The following is a 22,212-nucleotide window of genomic DNA, read 5'->3' as shown; positions in this document are numbered from 1 at the left end:
AGCCTCAGGTGGCTGGCTGCGGTCTTCTCTGTTTGCCTGTCTGGTTCCTGGTTGTTCAGCCAGCCCAGGTGCCCACTGCAGCTTATAGGTCATTGGTTTCCAACCGGACATGATTCTGGCCCTCAGGGGACATTTGGTCATGTCTGGAGACACTTTGGTTGTCACAACTTGGGGTGGGGTTCTTCTGGCATCTAGTGGTTTGAGGCCAAGGATGCTGCTAAATGTCAGACAATGCACAGGGCAGCCTCCATCATAATGTCCCAGCCCCAAATGTCACTAGTGTTGAGGTCGGGAAACCCTGTGCTGGGTGTATTTTGCCTTCGCTGTTGTGTCCCTGCTAGCCTGGGTGGGAAGATGTGGGGAAGGCAGGGCGGAGCTGGGCACGTCCCCGTGCTGTGAGATGTTTGCTCAGCGCCTGTGTGTGGGCCATCCTCAGTGAGACCAAAGTGGCAGAGCTCTGTCGCCTGTCAGAGGAGATGGGGAAGCCCAGCCCCGAGAGCCCTGGGTGCTCTACCCAGCAGGAGGTGGGAAGGCAGACCGCAGGGGTGAGGCAGGGGCTTGGGGAGAGGGTGACAGTTGGATCAGCCCCTGGGGAAACTGTTGTGACATTACCAGAGGTCCTCAGGGCCCTGCTGGGGTCAGAGCCCCTGAGTTTAGAATGGGGTCAGTTAGTGACATCTGGTACCGAAGGATGAAAACCAACCAGCTCAGAAGACCGAAAACCGTATCAGAATCAATGACGACTCCATTTGTTAGGTGAACCCTGAGCCCTTTACCTGAATCCTCGGGGGCTCTCTGAAGGCGGTTCTCTGGTTACCGCCATTCTTGCAGTTGGGCAGAAGATGCCCAGAGCTGGAAAGTTCTTTCTCCAAAGTCACACAGTGGGAGCTGGGGTTGGAGCCCTGGGTCTGATGACTCTATGGCTTGTGTGTGTTTCAGAACATTCTCTCTGGAAGCCAGAGGGGAGTGGGTGCAGAGAAGGAGTGTGGGGAGGGGTCCCTGAGGGAGGGGATGGAGCCAGGAGGGTGGAGGGGAGGGGAGAAAAGGGAGAGCTGTGTAGCAGGGAGAGAGGACGCCAAGTGCTGGGAGGGTGAGGGACAGAAGGGAGCTGATGCTGGTGCGTGACTTCTGGGGAGGGCGAGTGGGTGGTCAGAGACTTTTTCCCCCAGGTCTTAAGTGCAGTCTTCCCATGTGGGTTCCTTCGTCCTCATTCCTGTGAAGTTCCTCATTGTCCAGGTGATTCCCTGTCCTCCAAGCTCCAGGCTGACCCCTGCTGGGGGAATACTTGGGAGACAATGCCCTGATAAAACTACGCAGAGAAACTGTGGGCGGTCCTGTCCTGGAGACAAGGATTTCCCACATCTATCTAAACAAAGTTCCTTTAGGGCACTCAATAATTTGGGGGTGTAAAGTGATCCTGAGAACACAGTGTTTGAGAGATGTTTCTTTACAGCTTGTGTTCTATGGAAATGTTGTCTTACTTTTTAATTTAAATTATATACTTTGAATGATTATTTCTGGTGCCATACTGTTTGAGACGCCAAAGTTGATCTTGCCATCTGCAGCATGGTGCATGCTGTTATTGTTCTAATATATCTCACTTCAATTCTTTTCTCTTTTCTCTTAGATGTGCATGTCTCTTCCCTTCCAGTCCTTATCTATCTTTCCTCCTTTTCTGTCCTTTTAACATCACTCACGACTTCCAGTTCCATGTTAAAGAACAGCACAGTTAGTGAGTATCCTTGGCTTGTTCTTGGTCTTAAAAGAATGCATCTGACATTTCTCCATTGAGTGAAGAATTTGCTAGTTTTATGGTATCTATTCTTTACTAGATAAGAAAGACCCCTTTGATTTTGGGTTGTGAAGAGGCTTTTTAAAAAATCATAAATAGGGGTTGAGTTTTAGAAAATGTATTTCAGCCTTGATTGAAATAATCACATTGTTTTTCTTTTTTAGTTGATTCATGTGATAAATCGCCATGGTTTGTTTTTTGCTGCTGTACCATCCTTGTCATTTATGAGATAAATCAATACCACTTGATCATGATAAACTATATTTAGTACACCATTGCAGTTGACTAGGTTGTGTTTTATTCTGGAATTTAAAATCTGAATTGATAGGAGAAATGGGCATATAATTGTCTTTTTTAGTAAACATTCTTACCTGATTTTAGACCATGATTGCATTAACCTGATGAGAAGAGCTGCGCAGATTTCATAGCTCTTTTCTATGGTTTTGAAGATCATGTATAAAATACTAACCAACTGTTTCTTAACAGTTTAATAGAACTCACTACATTTTAGTAGAACCCAGTGGGGCAATGATTTTAGAGAGAGAAAGTCTTTGACTATCTTTTCAATTTCTTTAAAACTTATTTGAATATACAGGATCCTCTGTTTCTTTTCTTATACCAGTTTTAGAATTTTGTATTTTTCTAAGAATTTATTCAATTCATCTACAATGTCAAATTTATTAACATTTTTTCTTAATACTTTTGTTAATTTAAAAATACCCATTATCTCTGCAATCATTTATATGTTTGTAATTTGGGGTTTTGTTATTGGCATCTTCTCCTTGTTCCTATCTTTTCCAATAACTTGATTTTGGTTTTATTAAGCATGATTTTTTCCTTACAAAGTTTTTTGATGAATACATTTAGAGCTGTATATTTCCCTGAAAGTGCTATTTTAGGTTACAATTTTGGTATTCCATGTTTAAAGTATCGTTTAATTTTAAATATTTCTTAATTAATTCGTTTTTTAATTTTTCTAACTCATCCGCTTCTTTTATTTTTTCAACATAAAGAGAAGAATCTATAAGATAAAGCAAAGGGTCGGAATAGAGGTGGCCTTCAGGCTTGTTGTGAAAATGACAGTGGCTTGCTGTGACCACTGAGGGTCCACACCATCTCTCCCCAGTTGGTGGGCACTGTTCTTTCTTCCTGGAGTGCCGTTTCACTCTCCTAGTCTGCCTGACCAACTCGTAATTCTCCTGCTTCTTTTCTTTGTACCTTCCCTGCCATCTTCCAACATCAAGCACGCTTGGTGCCCTCCACATATGTCCATCAAAATATTTCTTCATTTATTTTATGATTTACTATAGAAACTAAAGATTATTTAATTATATAACTAGCTTCCAAATACGTGGTATTTGAAAAAACCCATTCCTGCCCTATTTATTTTTTAATTTAATGCATTATGATCTATAGAATATCTATACTTTGGAATTTATGAAGAACTTTTTATGTCCTAATGAAATGTCAATTTTTGTAAAAAGTTCTCTGTGTGCTTGAAAAAAATGTTTATTCTCTGTTTGGTGAAGAGTCTAAGTGTATCCAATAGCTAATGTCTGAATATTATTAATTGCATTGTAATTAATAAATTGCATTTCTGAACTCTGGGTTAAAATTTCTAATGATAATTTGATAATTATTGATCTATCTCTCTATCACTGTCTATCTTGATGAAGTTGTGTTATTTTTTAATATTCCAGGGATATTGTTATATAGATTTGTAATATTTATGCTGGTTGCTGTAATGTGCTTCTAACCAGTACAAATATTATCCTTTGTGCCTTAGAGTGTGTGCATGTGTGTGTGTGATTTTTAAATTTCACTATGCATTGAGAAAATATGAACATTTTCCTTCATTGCCCAAATAATGAGATCACACTTAAAAATTTGTAATCAGGTCAAAAATAATCCCTTGATATTAATCATACATAATCATTCATTCATATCATAAACAAAATTTTCTCTTTTGCCTTACAAATATGTACAGCTGATCCATCTAAATCAAGATCCAATCTAGTACCCTACGTGGCATCAGGTTGTCCTGTCCTTGAATCTCTCTCATCCTTCGAACGACCCTGGTTTACCGATTGTTCTGTGGAAAGTTCCACCTTCTGGATTTGTCTGACTGCTTCCTCACGGGGTCATTTAGCTCATTCCTCCATCTTCTGTATAATGATTATTCTTTTTGGCCAGTGGGTATCTTTTCAGTCTGGTACCTGCATCCTTTAAATATTATCCCATTCCTCAGTGAAAGTTTCATTTTACACTCTGTAAGATGTCCTAGGCTCTCATCCATGTCCAGACCACAAATCAACCATTTCTCGAGGAACCCTGGCTCCTCAGTGGCATTTGGTATCAGAGACATTATTAGATTATTGTCTCCTTAAATTCCATTTTTTAAATTATTAAGATTGAAGCCTCTACTTTCATTTGGTACATATTTGCCTGACATATATTTATCCGTCCTTTTATTTTCAAACATTCTGTTCAATTTCTTTAAAATAGTAAAGGCAAAATATGAAATGAGGTGAGTACCAATGGGTACCTACAAAATAGTATTAAATTAAATGTAAATGGGTTAAATAACCATTTAGAAGATAAACACTCTGACAGGAAATTTTTAAAACCTCAAGATCCAAATACATGTTTTCTGGAACAGGCATATTGTCAAGAGAATCTAACACTGGTCATCCATCCCTGTCTCAAATGGCTCCAAATATCGGCCCTTTTCCTTGTTTTAGTCAGTATTAATAAAAACCCAATTAGTAGCCAAACTCTGTCTTAAACACTTAACATATTTTTTTATTTCAGCATATTATGGGGGCACAAAAGTTTAGGTTACGTATATTGCCCTTGCCCACACCCCCCCCACCTGCAAATCAGAGCTTCAAGCGTGTCCAACCCCTAGACGGTGCGCATCGCACTCATTATGTATGTATACACCCATCCCCTCCCCCACCACGTCTGCCCGACACCCGATTAATGTTATTCCTAAAAACGATTAATGTTATTCCTAAATGTTAAACACTTACTATATTGATCTCATTATTATCACATTGCTGAATGTTAAAAACTATTATTATTTACTCCATTTTACAGATGAAGACAGTGAGACCCAGAAAAGTTCGGCAAGTTGTCGAACAGCGTAGAGCCCTTATGCCTTTTCACCCGTGGTAGAGCCTAGGTTTGAACCAGTGCGCCTTCATTCTGTTTGTCGTCTCACCAGACGCAGCATCCATGCCTGGTCAGAACTATAGCACCACGTCTGAGTTTATTCTCTTCGGCTTCTCAGCCTTCCCCCAGCAGCTCCTGCCCGCCTTCTTCCTGCTGTACCTCCTGATGTACCTGTTCACGTTGCTGGGGAACCTGCTCATCATGGCCACCGTCTGGACTGAACACAGACTCCATACGCCCATGTACCTCTTCCTGTGCGCCCTGTCCGTCTCTGAGATTCTGTTCACGGTCACCGTCACTCCCCGCATGCTGGCCGACCTGCTCTCCACCCACCGCTCCATCACCTTTGTGGCCTGCGCCAACCAGATGTTCTTCTCCTTCATGTTCGGCTTCACCCACTCCTTCCTGCTCATGGTCATGGGCTACGACTGCTACGTGGCCATCTGCCACCCCCTGCGCTACCACGTGCTCATGAGCCCCCGTGGCTGTGCCCGTCTTGTGGCCTGGACCTGGGCTGGTGGCTCAGTCATGGGGATGGTGGTGACATCAATAGTTTTCCATCTCACCTTCTGCAGGTCAAATGTGATCCACCATTTTCTCTGCCACGTGCTTAGCCTCTTGAAGTTGGCCTGTGGGGACAGGACATCCTCTGTCATCATGGGTGTGATCCTGGTGTGTGTCACAGCCCTGATGGGCTGTTTACTCCTCATCCTCCTATCCTATGTCTTCATCGTGGCTGCCATCCTGAGGATCCCCTCTGCTGAGGGCCGGCACAGGACGTTCTCCACGTGTGTATCCCACCTCACCGTGGTGGTTGTGCACTATGGCTTTGCCTCCATTATCTACCTCAAGCCCAAGGGTCCCCATTCTATGTACAGTGACACCCTGATGGCCACCACCTACACGGTCTTCACCCCCTTCCTTAGCCCGGTCATTTTCAGCCTAAGGAACAAGGAGCTGAAGAATGCCATCAATGGAAGCTTCCGCAGAAAGTTCTGCCCCCTCGTCTCCCGATGGCCAGCTAGGTGGTGGAGAAATATGACAGGAGGGCTGGGGATGACAGTGTCTGTCTCCGTAGGACTGTTGTAAGGATTCAGGTGTGAAAACACCCATATCGACAGGTGTCTGATGCATGCTAGCTGTTGTTTCCCCCACTTCTTGCTTAGGCTCAAGCGATCATCATCTCTTGTTTGAGACTCATTGTGATGAACTTCGTCTCGTTACCTGTGCCTATAAACATGTTTTCTGTCTATGGGCAGGTGGGGATCATCACATGGATGCGTCTGGGCACTTATGCACATGATTCTTCTTGTGTGGGGAAGCAAAGAAAGATTTTATTTTCCCCTAATATAAGAAAAAACAAGAATGGCATAATGATAATATTAATGCCACTAACGGTTGCACCTTTTCTATGTCTCAGGCACTGTGACCAGTGTATAATAAATATTATCCTTTTGATTAGAAGACATGTATAAAGGAAAATAAACTACTTGTCTCAGAAATAAAGGGTTTAATGTTTATAGTTCCTTTCATTGTCTTTGGGAGAGATGTACCCTAATAGAGGGGACATTATATTTTGAGTTGAGTTGACTGAAGGATGTCAGAATACAAGTGGGGGGGTGGAGAGAGAGACTGAGAGAGTGAGCAGGTGTAAAGGTGTAAGCTAGTGGGAAGGGAGTTCTTTAATTTTTTTGTTCTCTATGAGAAGTGGAATAAAAAAGAATTTGGGGCACAGTCTGGGGAAAGGGAAGGAAGAGGAGGAGGAGGGTGGTGACTCGGTTTTGCGTGGGAGGGCGGGGAAAGAGAAGGAAGAGGGTGGGATGGAGGGAAGGATGTTGGCTCAGGCACCTGGAGACTGCAAAGGGGAAAAATCATGGGGCCCTTATGGGTGACAGCTGCAGGAGGTCCACCACTGCTGAGCTGGGTGTTGGTTTCTTCAAGGTCAAGGGCCGCTAGGTCCTGTGTGTTCAGCCCCCCAGGGTCTGCAGTGGTGAACACTGCTGGTCCTTGGCGCACTGCGAGCTGGGGGGTGCACAGCAGCCTGGAGTCCTACTAGGTGCTCAGCAGAGGAGTTTGCTGGAAGCCTGTGCCCAGTAGGTCCCTGGGCACCAGGTAGCTCACACTGTGTGGCTGACACGGGTAACCCCTGTCTCTCTTCCTTGCTCCCCACTGTCTGCAGACAGCTCAGCTCTGCTGGTTCCCACAGCAATCTCAGCGGGACGAAAGTGAAGCTGGTCATTCCAGTAGTGCCCCAAAAGCCTGGGGATGCCAGTTGTCCACCTGGCTCCCCTGTACCCTGCAAGGGGCACTCTTGAGCCAGGGACTTCCCTCTGGTGCTGGGCAGGGCTGACCTGGGGATGGGGTGATACAGCCCAGATGAAGCTTCCTGCTCCCCTTTTTGTGTGGTTGTTCTCATTTACATCTTCCACGGTGTTGAACCTTCCTAAGTGGACTCCAGAGCTCTTCCAGAGTTAGGTTCATTCATGACTAGCTGCCAAATTGCTGCTCTTTGTACAGGGCAGAAAGGCCGGGATCTCCTATTCCACCATCCTGCTCATGTTTCTCCCTCAGTATAAGTTCTTGCAGCAGTTCTGAGAGTTACATCTTGACAATATGAGTTTCTAATTCAGGAACAGGTTATAACTAACTATTTATTGGGGCCTTCTGATATGTGTTTGTACACAGTTTCGTTAATTCTTCATTTAAAGACATTAAAATATCTGAATTTGTTATGAATATGTGTAGTGTACACTGTTGTAAGTATAACCTTTTCTATATATTTCTTTTTTCTTTCAATTTGTTCTTGTTGGATTCAAATGCAGTTTGTCTTTGTGCACTGAATGAAAAAACTTGGTACATACTTAACAATTCTAACAACTTCTTTGGGTAGATTCTTTTGTATCTCTGAACAAATTAGTCACATCTATGAATTGTGATACTTTTGTAACATCCTTTTCAATTTTTAATGCATTTCTGTTTTATTCCTACATCGGTGGCTAGGTCCCGTGCTATAATGTTAAAGAGAAATAACAGTGGGAATGCACAGACTGTTTCGTATTTAGAATAGAATGTTCTCAACATCTCACTGTTAAGCATGATATTTATGGAAGGTTCATGAGTAGTTGCCTTCTACAGGCTAAGACATTTCCTTTCTATTCCAGCTTCACTGACTTTTTTTTAAACAATGTTTTTCTTTTTAAATAGTTAATAACAGATAAATTGTGTTGATTACATTTTATGTGGAAATTTCCAATAGACACACAAGTAGAAGAAAAACAATGATTTTTGATGTCTCAGCTTCAATAGTTGTAAACACTAAACCAGTTCTGTTTCATCTATAAGCCTGCCATGAATTGCCTATAGCATTGCTAAGAAAATCCCAAGCACTATATTACTTAACCCATAATGACTTCAGTATGGACCTCTGACACGTGACACTTTATTTTATTCATTTACTTATTTATTTTTGTAGCAATAATCACACCTCGGATAAACCTCATTGGCTGTGATACTGACACTATGCAAAGCTAACACTTTTATAGATAGAGCCACCATGCCATTGTCACATGTAAGAAATAGCCCATGATAAGATAGCTATTATCACACATAACAAATAGCCCATAATAAGATAGCCATGTCTCTCCCCTCCAAGTGTTTTTCACACTATTGCGCTGCAATATCGGTGTGTCCTAGGGCATGTACCCTCGAGCCCCCGGGAGCAGAGAGAAGGATGGATGGGTGGGTAGACACACGAGGGGCAGTGGGACGAACCTGTGTCAGTGGCTGAGTTTCCAGACTGCAGCCCCCAACTCACAACAGCAGCCAGGGGAAGGGGGCTCTGAGCATACCGCCGTCCCCTCCCAGGGACCCCATTCTGTAGAACTTTGCCCTTAACCTCAGCGGAGGAGGGGGAGGGGTGGGAGGGGGAAGGACAGTTGATTTGTGACCATCTGCAGCTCCCTTTCCCCCACCTTTTCCCACTGTCATGCCCAGACCCCCTCACCCATCACCCCTTCCCTGCCTGGGACACACAGCACCCTCACCTGGGCCCTGCGGAGAAGGGAATAAAAGCCAGAGGTTCCGTCTCCTTGATGTTTTCTGGGTCGAAGCGGGAGGGGTCACAGACCTACTAATGAGTGGAATGACTTTTATCTTAGAATATACATCTAATTAGAGTGGAATTAGATGTATATTCTAAGATAAAAGTCAAATTTGGTTTTTTGCCTTTAGAGCTCTTATTTACATTTTTTATTGAAAAGATGCGTATTTATAGAAAAAATACAAGTAAGCAAAAGTAAGAAAGGAAAATCCTCCATCATCGCAGCATGTCAGAATAAGCATGTTAACATTCTCTCACATGCACTTCCAGATTTTTAATTTATATGTAATCTTTTTTGTTATATATCATAGGCACTGTCAAATTTTATTAAAGAAAAAATTTGCACAATTTACTTTTCACCAGTCTGTTCTGGCATGCTTCTAATGTTATCAGAGTCACCTGGATCGATGGTAGCCAGTGTGCATACTCTGTAGTATTTTCCACATGCTGTGCCCAATTCAATATTATCGCCACTGTAGTGATGGACACCAGTTTTGGCTAACATGGCATAGTACTCTATTTCCGATTTCCTCAAAGCTGGGCAGTTGCTGGCGAGGATGACCAATCTCGCTTTGCCTTGCCTGATCATCTTCAGAGTCTGTACCCCAGCACATACTTTCCACTTTTCATAACAAGTTGGAGCCTTGAGTTGATAGACTCCAAAGACTTTTTTGTCTTCTTTGCGGCCATCATCTTCCTGCCTTAGGTGCGGGACGGCCCCCAGCCTAGAACATACAAAGGACAAGATACGAAGTTTAGGATCTGGAGTTCCAAACGGCAACCCACTGGACACCGGCGCAGTCCAACCTCGGCCTGGTGGAGCCTACTCACCAAGCTATATGTAATCTTTTTACATGTGAAAACTTTTATTGACATCCAAATGAATTCCATTTGTGTGTACTTTTCTACTTAAAATGCTATGTTATGTTAAAGCATTAAATACAAATGCTTTGTATTTAAACACGAAGAAGTCATGAGAAGATGCTCAATATCATTGGTCATTAGGGAGACACAAATGAAAACCACAGTGTGGTGCCACTTCACAGCCACTAGGACGGCTAGAATCTATTATGAAAATGGGAAAATAACAAGTGTCGGCAGAGAATTAAGAACCCCCACACCTTCCTGGTGGGAACGTAAAATGATGCAGGTTCTGTGGATAACAGTTTGGAGGTTCATCAAAAGTGAAGCCGAGAACTGTCCTGTGACCCTATCCAAACAGAGTATATTCCACTGCTAGGTATAGACTCAAAAGAATTAAAAACAGGTGTTCAAACAAAAAGCTTGTATGCAAATGTTCATGGCAGCCCTATTCACACATTGCCAAGAGGTGGAAGCAATCCAAATACACACTGAGAAATGAATGGGTAGACAATGTGTCCTCCATCCACACAAATTACTCAGCCATAAAAGAAATAAAGTAATGGTTCACACTACAACATGGGTGAATCTTGAACACATTAAACTGCGGGAGAGAAGTCAGTCACACAAGTTCACATATTTTATGATTTGTTTATGTAAAACATCCAGACTAGGCAAATCCATAGAGAGAGAAGGCAGATTGGCGGCTGCCAGAGCTGGGGGAGGTGGAAATGGGAAGAGACTGCTTCATAAGTAAAGAATTTCCTCTTGGAATGACGAGAATGTTCTGGACCTAGATGGTGGTGAAGGTTGCACAACATTGTGAATTTACTAAATGCCATGGGATTGTACAAAACTAAAATGCTTAAAATGGTGAGTTTTATGTGATACAATTTTATCTCAACAAAAAATTGCTATTTTATTTATTTGTTAATCTTGTCGTTCACACAGGAATATGTTGTGAACATCTTTCCATGACATTAAATCATCTTATGAAATATTATTTGGCTATCTTTAAAATATTTATGTTAAGTGTTCAAGCCACCCTTTATTTTTTAGAAAGATGGCATTAGGTTAGGAAACAATTTAAAAGTGCTTTGTCTCACTTTTGTGGAATTCTCTGCATACACATTGATGGCTTGAGATATCATTGTCAATTACAAATTGAGTTACTCTTCATCAAATAATGTTGGGGTAGATATTTCATTTTTGTAGCAATAGATGCACATATATTCATAGCAGATACGGGTGTGGTGAGACACCTTTCACAGAACAGGTATGGCCTGGAGACTCCACAGACACTGAGTTTTTGCTTCTATTAACAGTGGTAGACCACTGAGAAGGGAGAAGGTGATACTCCAGCTCCCCCAGGTAAATATGTCGATTTCTTTCTCACGCCAGTCTTATGGATTGGAGAGATTAACTCACTTGCTTAAGGTCAGTGGTAGGTGGAGTTGGAGTGAATGTGATCAGTGTGGCTTCAGAGGCCATGCCTTAACCTGCAAAGAAAGTGGTTTTCAAAGGGGGTCTCAGCCCTCGGCACATCAGATCACCTGGGAACCACTTAGCAGATTGGACCCTTTGACAGATGCTGCCTAAATTTTCAACTGTAGTAATTTCACAGGAAATACATTCACTCATGTACAAAATAAAATGCACCCAGTGAGAAATATGAGTGCTACATATGGCCTTCATCTGCCCAGTTTCTTCTGCATCATAAAGGTAAACATTTTTACTTTTATGTAGTCTTTCATAGCATATTTAGGCAAATAATATGTGTAATCATCCTCTGTGTCATCTTATAATTATATTCAAATTTTCATAAATAAAGTTTGTAATATTTAGTGCTCATTTCTGAGCACAGATGGGCCAGTTTTTCTCACCAGTTAAAGGATCTGTGAATTGATTTCTGTTTTTGGCTACTATGAATAAAACTGCTATGAATAGTTGTGTACAGATTTTCATGAGAACTTGCATTTTCATAGCTGTCATAGTGGAATGGCTGGATCATATTATAAATGCACGTTTGACATTGTAAGAAACTGCCAAACCATTCCTAAAGTGTCTGTCATTTTTTATTCCTGTCAATAATATCTGCAAATTCTAGTTCCTCCAAAAACTCACCGGCACTTGGTAGTGTCAGTTTTTTTCTACCCATCCTTATGCGTGTGAGCTGGTGTATTATTGAGACTTCAATTTGCATTTCCTGATGACTTATGGTGTTGAACCCCTTTTCCTGTGCCTTTTGGCCACTTGTATATCTTCTTTGGTGAAGTGTCTGTTCAAATCTTGTGCCCATTAATTTTCCGTAGGTTATTTGCTTTCTTATTGTTGGATTCTGAGACTTCTGTATACATTTTGCATACAAGCCCTTTGTCAGATATGTGATTTTCAAGGGTTTTCTCCTAGTCTGTGGATGGTCTTTTCATTAAGTTTCTTTCATACAGCAAAAGTTTTAAATTTGTATGAAGTACAATTTATCAATTTTTTCCTTTTATGAATTATGTTTACACTGTTACATGGAAGAACTCTTTTCCTAGCCAATGGTCACAGTGATTTTCTTCTATGTTTTCTACTAAAAGTTTTACAGTTTTAGATTAACATTTAATTCTATGATCTCTATTTAGTAAAATTTTGTGTAAGGTGTGAGGTAAGGTTTGACTTATTTTTATTTCTTAAATTGATTTTATTTATTTTTATTTGTTTATTCATTGTTTTTAATTATGGCATGTGGGCATCCAATTATTCCAGTTTCATTTTTGAAAAGATTATTCTTTTTGTGTTAAAATGGCTTGCAGGTTTGTAAAAAATCAATTGACCAAATTTGGGTGGATGTATTTCTGAACTCCCTGTTATGGTCCATCTTTTGCCGATACCACATAGTCATGGTTACTATGGCTATATATAATAATATGCCTTCAAAGGGGTAATTCGAATGCTTTAAGTATGTTTTTTTCTTTTCAATTAATTTTTGGCTATTCTATGTTGTATGTATTTTTGTGTAGATTTTATAATCAGCAGATCTATTTCTACAAAAGGACCTGCTGGGATTTTGGCTGGGATTTCTTTGAACCTGTAGATCAATTGAAAAAGAACATCTTCACGATATCTAGTCTTCCAATCCATGAACATTGTATACCTCTACATTTATTTATGTCTTCTTGCATTTCTTTCATCAATGTCTTGAAGCTTTCACCATGAGGATCCTACATGTATTTTGCTGAATTTACAGCTGAGAATTTCACTTTTTCTGGTGCAGGAGACTAAAAAAATTTATAGTTTCAAACATTTACTTTCACATTGCTTATACTATTTTACATGGTAGGGGTTGGCACACTTTTCCTATAAAGGGCCATCTGAATATTTTAGGCCTTGGATGTCCCTTATGGTTCTTTCTCCTTCTTTTCCTTTTATAATCTTCTAAAATATAAAAACCATTCTTAGTTCATAGACCATAAAAAACAGGCCGTAGGCCATATGTGGTCCATAGACCATAGTTTGCTGACCCCTAGAATACAGAAATGGAATTGAGTTTTGTATATTGGCTGTGTGTCCTGCACTCTGTTGAGTCATTGCCACTGGTTTACAAATAATGCTGCTATTTCCTCATTGTCAAAGAAATTTCTACAGGCTTCACTTTCCCACCAGCTGCTGCTCCACATCTTTGCTCCATGATGCAGCAAACTCCTTCAAAGAGTCATTTACATGTTAAGGTGTCAGATTTCTCCTCTCCCACTCCAACAGGGTTTGAGATTCCCGAGGGGAGTGATGGTGAATGAATGAGAGAGGGAGCAGGGACACTTGATGTCTGTGGGTCCCCGGGACTCTGCTGCACCTGAGTGTGTAGTTCTCAAACCACACCCAGACCTGGTCCTGTCAGGGGCTACCCTGCGGGGAGTCTCCTTCCTCTCCTGAGTGTAAAGGACGCTCCCTCTTCTGCTGGATGGTTTGGGGACAACGGGCTCTAAGGAGTCTGGTCTCCGTTAGTTCAATGTCCGTGTGTTTGTTTTTGTGACATACGTGAGTATGTGCCCATGTGTATGTTAGTGTGTACAATGTGTGCATGTGTGGGTTCACATGTGTATGTGTGCATGTGTGTGTGTACTTACATACTGTGTTGGAGCGTGACTGTGGTGTGTGCACGTGTGTGTGTGTGTGTGTGTCGGTGTCACTGAGCGCTGTAACAGTCCACACCGGCTGTGCTCCTGCTCACCGCTGGAGCTGATGTCAGAGCCCCTGCCCAGTCCCCAGGTCTGACCCTGGCAGCGCCGGCAGGACATTCTGGAGAAATAACGCCCTGGGAAGCAGCCCTGAGTAATGGCGGGTGGGTATCGGTGGATCGATGCCCCTGTTCCCTCGCTCTGGGATGACTCCGAGGTGCATGTCCTGTGCTGTCTCCCAGAGGCACCAGGCAGGGCCGAGCCCCTGCTGCCCACAGTGGAAATTCCTCTAACGAGTTCCCCCAGCTGCTGTGTTTTCCTTCCCGTCTCACTTCCCCACTGCCCCGTGGGGGGTCTCACAGACACCGCAACCGCAACAGGTGTGAATCTGGACTCACGGCCCCCTCCCCGCACCGGCCCCACCCTCGGTCTAGTCCATCAGTTGCCCAGACCCCACGCTTTGGGGTCCCCTCACCCCCTCTTTCTCTCGCCCACACATCCCATCTCTCAGCACGTATGGTGCTGACACCTGGACAGTCTCTCCTCAATCGGTCCCTTCTCTGCGTCCTCCTGTCACCCCCGGCCCCCTACGCTGCCATCTGTCTCCCGAACGCCTCCCTGTTGCCTCTCCTGCCCCGCTTGGTCCACTCTCTCCTCAGCCCTGCGGAGACTTTTCCGAAATTTAGTTTAGATCACGACACTCCTGGGCTGAAAACCCATGACGCTGAGGATAAGGCATGAATGCTGCCTGCCCAGCCCCAGCTGCAGGAGAGGCCCCCCTGCCCCAGTGACCCCCTCAGACGTGCAGAGCCCCGGGGCTCCTGCCACTTGCCAGCCTCCCCTGCAGGGATTCTCACCCGGGCTGCCCCGGGATGGAGGCTCTCTCAGGATGAGGAAACCCTTCCCCGTGAGCCAAGGGGACCGTCTCCTTGGGCGGAGGCGGGTCTTCTCCCTCTGTCCTGGGATGCACCTTGGTCCCGAGAGGAAAAGAGCAGGAGGAAGCAGAGATTCCCTCCATCTGTGCAGAATCCAGACAGACAGCTCATTGCCAAGGCCACCCGCCTCTGGAGGCTGCAGGGGGGACGGGATGTGGCTCCTTCTGGGCAGGTGACAGCCACCTTGCAGGTCACCCCACAGAGCAGGGCTTGAGGGTCCTGACTCAACTGCTGGCCTCCTATCCCCATGGTTTAGGAGGTGCGTGCCGGTGACAAGTGGAACCACCACTGGCGCCTGCTGACGCCCGCCTTCCACTTTGAAATCCTAAAGCCCTACATGAAGATTTTCGACAAGAGTGCCAACGTCATGCATGTGAGTCCCTTGAACGCAGGGTCTCAGCTGGAGCTTTGGGAAAGTGGGAGTGACCTCAGACCGATCTGGTCTGAAATTTTGGCTCTGCTGGGTGGCTGTGGGATCATAGCTTTTCCTCTTCGAGCCTTGGTTTCTTCATCTGTGAAATGGGCGTAATAATGCCTGTTCGTCTGCCACACTGTGCTGTGACTGGTCTCATCCTGTACTTTCACGTGATGATAATCATCTTCCTTTCATTACTAGCAGGAAGATTGCAGGTGTTTCCTGTCACTGCTGAATGGGCTGCCTCAGTTCATTTTCAGCTATGTTCAATTGTATGAGATTAAAAACAGTATGTATTTTTTTCAAACAAAATTTCTTTACATTTCTTAGATGTTTATTATTTTTAAACAACTTGTGTACTAGCAAATGTTATTATCTTTTTTATCTACTGAGAAGATATATTAAAATATTGCACTATGGATTGGATCAGATTGGATCAGATTTATAACTGCCAAGTTATTGGTTCGACATTGTGAGTCAGTATTACAGGAATATACATCTCTGAAGTTGTATATTCCATTTTTTTCTCATATAAATTTTACTTTTCATGCTTATATAGTTACACTTTTTATTTTGATAGCAATTTCTCATTCACTCATAATACCAAAAATTAAATCATGCTGTAGGAGTGATCTCTTGCCAAAGACCACCAGAACCATACCTTATGTCAAAGAGGGTGTAATAAATTCTGGTAATAAATATGACCTAAAACCATAAATGACTGTGTCATTTATCAGTAAGTGGCTTCTCAATTTGTAAGAATTTCTTACAAATCTGTGTTTGTTTTTGGTGGATCGATTGCTGTTTAAAGAAGTGAGATGTTTCACTCTATTGGATGCAGTGAGGGGGTGAACTTGATTCTATCCTCGGCAGTTGTAATAGTTCTTACCTAGAAGGCAGCAAGAATGGAGGGGAGGGAAACCTAATTCATGAGAAGTACAGTAAGTCCCCACGTAACGTCCTCAAGAGGTTCTTTCTAAGTGAAATGACTTAACTAAATAATGAAACCTGTTTTACCATTGGCTGATTGGTACGCACAAGAGTTAAGTTCCTATGGGATACAGTACAGTATCCGCTATGTCATTCCGCTTAAGTCTGTTTCCAAGAACCCATCAACTATGTTAAGTGAGGACTTTCTGTATTAGGGAGTCTCAGTAGTGAGGAAAAGGAGAATTTTTGTCATTTCTGTGACTGGAATGTGTTCTCTTTTACCAGTTTTAGAGACTTGGTCACAGAAAGCTCTTGTTTTTGTCTTGGTCCATCATGGTTACAGAGGAGCACGGTCTAATATTTGAGGTATATGATGTATTTTTTTAACAGCGTAAGAATTTGCAATGAGTGGAGACTGGATTCTAGTCTTCTGGAACTGTTTTTGCCTTTCTTATTATCCAAACACTGACATATTTCCTGTGATGTATTGGACACTGTTTTCCATAAAGCACAGATGGCCCCCCACTACCTGTGTGGTACATCCCAATAAACCCGCCTTAAGTTGAAGATATAAGTTGAGAATGCATTTAATACACCTAGCCTACCAAATCTCATAGCTTAGCCTAGGCTACCTTAAACGTGCTCAGAACACTTAGCCTCCAGTGGGCAAAATCATCTAACACAAAGCCTATTTTATAACAGAGTGCTGACCGTCTCATATAATTTATGGAATACGGTGTTCTGCATCCGTCTTTTACCATCGTGATCATGCGGCCATCTGGGAGCTGTGGCTCACTGCTGCTGCCCAGCGTCATGAGAGAGCATCGTAGCACATACTGCTAGCCGGGAAAGTTTAACATTCAAAATTTGAAGTACAGTTTCTACTGAACACAAATTGTTTTCACACCATCATGAAGTTGAAAAATCATAAGTCAAACTATTGTATGTCAGGGATTGTCTGTACCTCAGTTAAAATAAATAAATTCACTCCTTAGCAGGCTATATAAAGCTTTTTAAAAAATCTCCTTTATAAGTATAAAGAGGCCGAAATGTTTAGGTAAATTGTCAGAATACAAGCCTAGGAAGGGACAAAGACAGTATCACTGCAGTCAAGCCTTGCTCAGATAATGTGCTCTTGATGCTAATTTTTCAACATTTTTCCTATGCTAGATGTGGACTAAAAACATACAGAATTAAATGCAAATAATCCAGGACCTCCAGGCTCTGAATACAGAGGCATGAAAACACAAATTCTTGCGATCGTGGTGCTTATAGTTTTGTGAAAAAAAGAGGTAGCGAATGAATGGTAATGCTTTGGTATTTAGGATGGAGATTAAAGGAAAGTGTAATAAATGATGACATGTGAGATAATAAGAAAGCTGGTGTGTGTGTGTCTTCTCTACGCAGGGTAGGAGCATCAGCGAAGATATCATCACTGATCATTTTTGTTTCCACATCTAATACATCTTCAACACTTTTCAGGAAGTGCCCAAGTGTGGATGTAGACATTAAGGAGCAATATAACCAGTCCTGAATTTGGGGGATTAGCAGTCATGATTCCCCTAAAGGTAAACATACAGGTATAGTTCATCTTCATTTTTGCATTGGGTAGAAGTTTTAGTGCATGTAATATGTCACCTTAAGTTTGGACATGCAATTCTAGGACTTGAGCCTTCTCATTACTTTGGGCCACAGGTGTTTGTGGTGTATCTGTTCAATGTCATTCAAGATTTTAAACGGCCTTTGATATTTGGTAGTGTCATTTTGCTGGTGTACAGAGTGAGTGATGCAATACGTATACCATTTAAAAATGGAGTTTTTCCTAGTTTGAGGAAGAACTGGTCATCTACACAGTGCTGGACCATCATGGTATTTTCCTACGAGCAGAGTGATGTCTGTGCAAGTCCACTGTGATGTCCGGGTTGAAATACCAAAAGGAGCTATGGATGCTTAGGGCAGTTATCCAAGGAATAGTTGAGGTGAGCTGCAGACAGAGCTTATCACTGGAGTAATATCATAATTTAGTGAAAAGGGGGGTATATTTGACATCTGCACAGTGGGGAATTTTTAATGTCTTTCTGTAAGAGGAATAGCTGGAAACATCGTGTTCCAATGATCCACAAATCCCCAGGATCCATTTTCTATTCGCAGGTACCATTTCCATACGCTTAGACTTCAGCACAGGTCGTGGAAGGTGGGGAGTAACAGCTTAGCGCGTTATCAAAGAACAGAGGAAATCCAGTCATTGTCCCTTTTTAGTTCTAATTTCTCTTCCCATTTTAGAGATTATGCAATTTCGTGGTTGTTAGTATCTCATTTGATCCTTTCTCCATTTCCCCAAAATCATTCCTTCCATTTTAGAGGGAGCACAGGGCCTTACCCAAACTCGTATACCTCATAACAATAGAGTCTCTCAGTGTGATGGCCGAATGTGTCACCACGTGTCCTGGGCACTGTCCAAGAATCAAACTCAGAAGAATACTGCCAGTTTCATATAATTAGGCACTTTTGCAAATGTGGCATCAAATCTGATAAGAGGGACTCATAAGGCAAATTGTGTTTTATTTGTATAATTTCTAGCGAAGGCAAAGGGATGGGGATGTAACCCCCCTCAGTGGTTAAAGGTTTAGGATTCAGTAACAAGCTCCCATGTGCTCACCATCAAATTGGTATTGATTGATCAACACTTATGTGCACATATGGTAGTAACATTCATAGGGTGTCGGGCAGGTGGGGGGGATGGGCATATTCACACCTAATGGGTGTGGTGCGCACCACTTGGGGGATGGGCACACTTGTAGCTCTGACTTGGGCGGGGCAAAGGCAATATATGTAACCTAAACATTTGTACCCCTGGAATATGCTGAAATAAAAAAATGGGCGACACGTGTCTCCTCTCCACCTGATTGTTTTCCGACTTGGTGATGGTGTAACTACACACCTATGAAAATTCACAGCTACACTTAAAACTGTATACATGTATATAACAGGTCCTTAAATAATGTCATTTTGCTCAATGTTTCATTATAACGATGAGGAAAAAATTCGATTCCGGGCCGGGTCTGTCGCTGGTGTGGACTTTGCATGTCCTTTCCGTGTCTGCGTTGGTTTTCTTCGTGTGCTCGGGTTTCCAGTTTCCACCCGCGTCTCAGAGATGTGCGTGTTAGGCTAAATTGACATGTTTACATCGTCTCAGGAGGCAGTGAGTGTCCCCTCTGTTTAACGAACAAAATGAAATGTATTTCTATATTGCCTACTCCACATGGAAGGGAGTCTTTTATTCCTTGCAATTAAATTTTATATACTTAGTGAGATTTTAATATCACTATCTCGATTGGTATTAGAGACTTACTGAGTAATATCCTAATTTAGTGGAAAATGAGGTATATTTGACATCATCAAAGTGGGAAAATTTTAATGGCTTTCTATTAATATAAGAGGAGTAGCCAGAAGCATTATGTTTCATGATGTGAGTTATGATATTATGGTTATATATGAAAAACACCTCAGTTTTTGAGATATGAAAACTGCCTCATTTTTATATGTGCATGTTTTATATTTGCAGTTTTCATAAACCAAGGTCACAAAAGAAGATGGGTGAAATCCTACTTAGGACAAATGAACCGAAGTTGAAACTGAATTTTTTTAAGGGAAAAACCTGTGGTTCATTCCTTCACCACCAAGTTAACACCCAGTTCATTTAGAATAACACAATATTTTATTTAAAAGGAATTAGTAATTAACATAAGTTCTCATATGCTTTCATCTCATATACTGTCTGTCTTCCTGAGTTTCTAGAAACATTTTGAATCTTTTAAACACTGTATTTGTAAAACTATGGTCAAACATGATACAAGGCCAGGCTCACGCCTGTAATCCTAGCACTTTGGGAGGCCAAACTGGGAGGACCGGAGTTTGAGAACAGCCTGAGCAAGAGCAAGACCCAATCTCTACAAAAAAATTTAAAAAAAAAGGAAAGAAAGAAAGAAAAATTAGCCAGGTATGGTGGTGCACATGTGTAGTCCCAGCTACTCGGGAGGCTGAGGCAGGAGGATCACTTAAACCCAGGAGTCTGAGGTTGCAGTGAGCTATAATGATGCCCCTGCACTCTACTCAGGATGACAGAGCAAGACTCTGTCTTTAAAAAAAAAAAAAAAAAAAAAAAAGTAAGGGAAGTAAGACTCTCCCATAGTCTGTAATTAGGGAGTGTACACCAGGTTTCTTGGGTCAGATCTTTGTAATTCTGAAATATAAAGATAGTCCTCAATGATGAAGAGGATGTTAACATTGCTGAAAAAGTGTGCATAGATGACATCATGAAAATATGTGACGGGCTTATTGAAGGACAGTGTGCGCTCATACTTCCATGTGAATAAGCACAAGGAAGCGATTGCTTGTCAGTAGAGTCAGGAGTGATGGTGACGCCAAACAACCACAGCTTGTCCACATGTGCGGCTGAGACAATGACACCTTTGCTTTCTTGTGATTCAACGTACAAACTTTGTTTCACACACAAAATCACTTAAAATAATGTATAAAATTACTTTCCAGCTAAGTGTATAAGGTGTACATGAAACCTATATGAATTTTGTGTTTAGACTTGGGTCCCATGTCCAAGTTGTGTATATGCAAATATCCCAAAATCCGTCCACCCAAAAAATCATCTGAAACTTGAAACACTTCTGTTCCCAGGATTTCAGATAAGGGATACTTAGCCTGTACTTGTCTACAAAGTACCGGAAGTTCTTGAATGTTCTAGCTAGAGTAATTAGGCAAGAAAAAGAAAAGGCATACAAATTGGACAAGAAGGAATAAAAGTATCCATGTTCACATACGGATTTTTTTTTTTTTTTTTTTTAGACAGAATCTTGCTCAGTCACCTGGGCTACAGTGCCGTGGCATCAGCCTAGCTCAAACTCCTGGGCTCAAGCAATCCTTCTGCCTCAGTCTCCTGAGTAGCTGGGACTACCAGCAGGTGCCACCATGCCCAGCTAATTTTTCTACATTTAGTAGAGATGGGGTGTTGCTCTTGCTTGTTCTTGAACTCCTAAGCTCTAACGATCCACCGGCCTCCTGACTTTTGTTTTCAGGGGAGTGCCTCTACTAAGAACTTACGAGGGTTAAAAAAATTATATTTTGTCCCCTTTGCTTTCTACATGCGTGTGGGTTTTTTATTTAACTTTTTACTTTTTAAATTTATGGACTTTATTAAGGAAGTTTTAGGTTTATAGAAAAATGGATCAGAAATAGTGGAGAGTTTCTACATATCCCCTCCTCCATGCATTTTTCCCTATTATATATTTATTGCATGTGTTACAATTGATGAGCCAGTATTGATATATCATTATTATTCATTAAAGTCCATGGTTAGGGTTCACTCTTTGTGTGCTTCATTCTATGGATTTTGACAAATAAACACGTATCCAGCATTACTGGGTCATATAGAATAGTTTCATGTGCATGTATTTTTAATGTGCCCAAATGGAATGATGCTAGAGACCTAGTTCATTTTGTTTTTTGTTTTCATAATTCTTGATGTGAAAGATTCCTTTACCCTGCTAAGTGTCCATGTAAATCTTGCCCGAGGCACCATTGTTTATATTTAGTTATGATTCATCATCAAAGCAACTGAATTTATTGCATTGATGATATCATGGAGAAAGACAAAGGATATGTGAGAATTGCTATAGCATGTGCCGCTAGGTGAGGCTGGCTTATTTGGTCAGATAAAATACAGGCCAGACACGTCAGTTAAATTCTTGGGTATAACTGGAGCTAGGGACACAAGAGACATTCCATAGGCAGCATGAGGTAAGTTATTGTCTTTGCTAAATCTCACCAACAGG

General features: G+C 42.0%; 1 protein-coding gene and 2 pseudogenes across 1 annotated transcript; 1 reads left to right on the top strand and 2 right to left on the bottom strand.

Annotated features, from left to right (window-relative positions):
• Positions 1-5,029: 5,029 nt before the first annotated feature.
• LOC123639675 (olfactory receptor 10H3) lies at positions 5,030-7,281 on the top strand. Its single transcript, XM_045553749.1, has 2 exons — positions 5,030-5,991; positions 7,146-7,281. Exons 1-2 carry the CDS (start codon positions 5,030-5,032, stop codon positions 7,279-7,281), a joined length of 1,098 nt encoding a protein of 365 aa, XP_045409705.1.
• Positions 7,282-8,297: 1,016 nt separating this feature from the next.
• LOC123631051 lies at positions 8,298-8,495 on the bottom strand (annotated as a pseudogene).
• Positions 8,496-9,414: 919 nt separating this feature from the next.
• Positions 9,415-9,776, bottom strand: LOC123637897 (annotated as a pseudogene).
• Positions 9,777-22,212: the final 12,436 nt, after the last annotated feature.

This window comes from Lemur catta, chromosome 1 (assembly GCF_020740605.2).
Source record: "Lemur catta isolate mLemCat1 chromosome 1, mLemCat1.pri, whole genome shotgun sequence".
NCBI lineage: Eukaryota > Metazoa > Chordata > Mammalia > Primates > Lemuridae > Lemur > Lemur catta.
Note: the sequence above shows the minus strand (reverse complement) of the source record. Positions and strands in the feature narration are given on the sequence as shown.

Bases quoted from the DNA above. Each gene is read 5' to 3' on its own strand.
- LOC123639675 (XM_045553749.1), top strand. From the start codon at position 5,030: ATGCCTGGTCAGAACTATAGCACCACGTCTGAGTTTATTCTCTTCGGC. The intron at 5,992-7,145 runs GTGGTGGAGAAA...CACTGTCTGCAG, and splicing joins GTCTCCCGATGGCCAGCTAG to ACAGCTCAGCTCTGCTGGTT.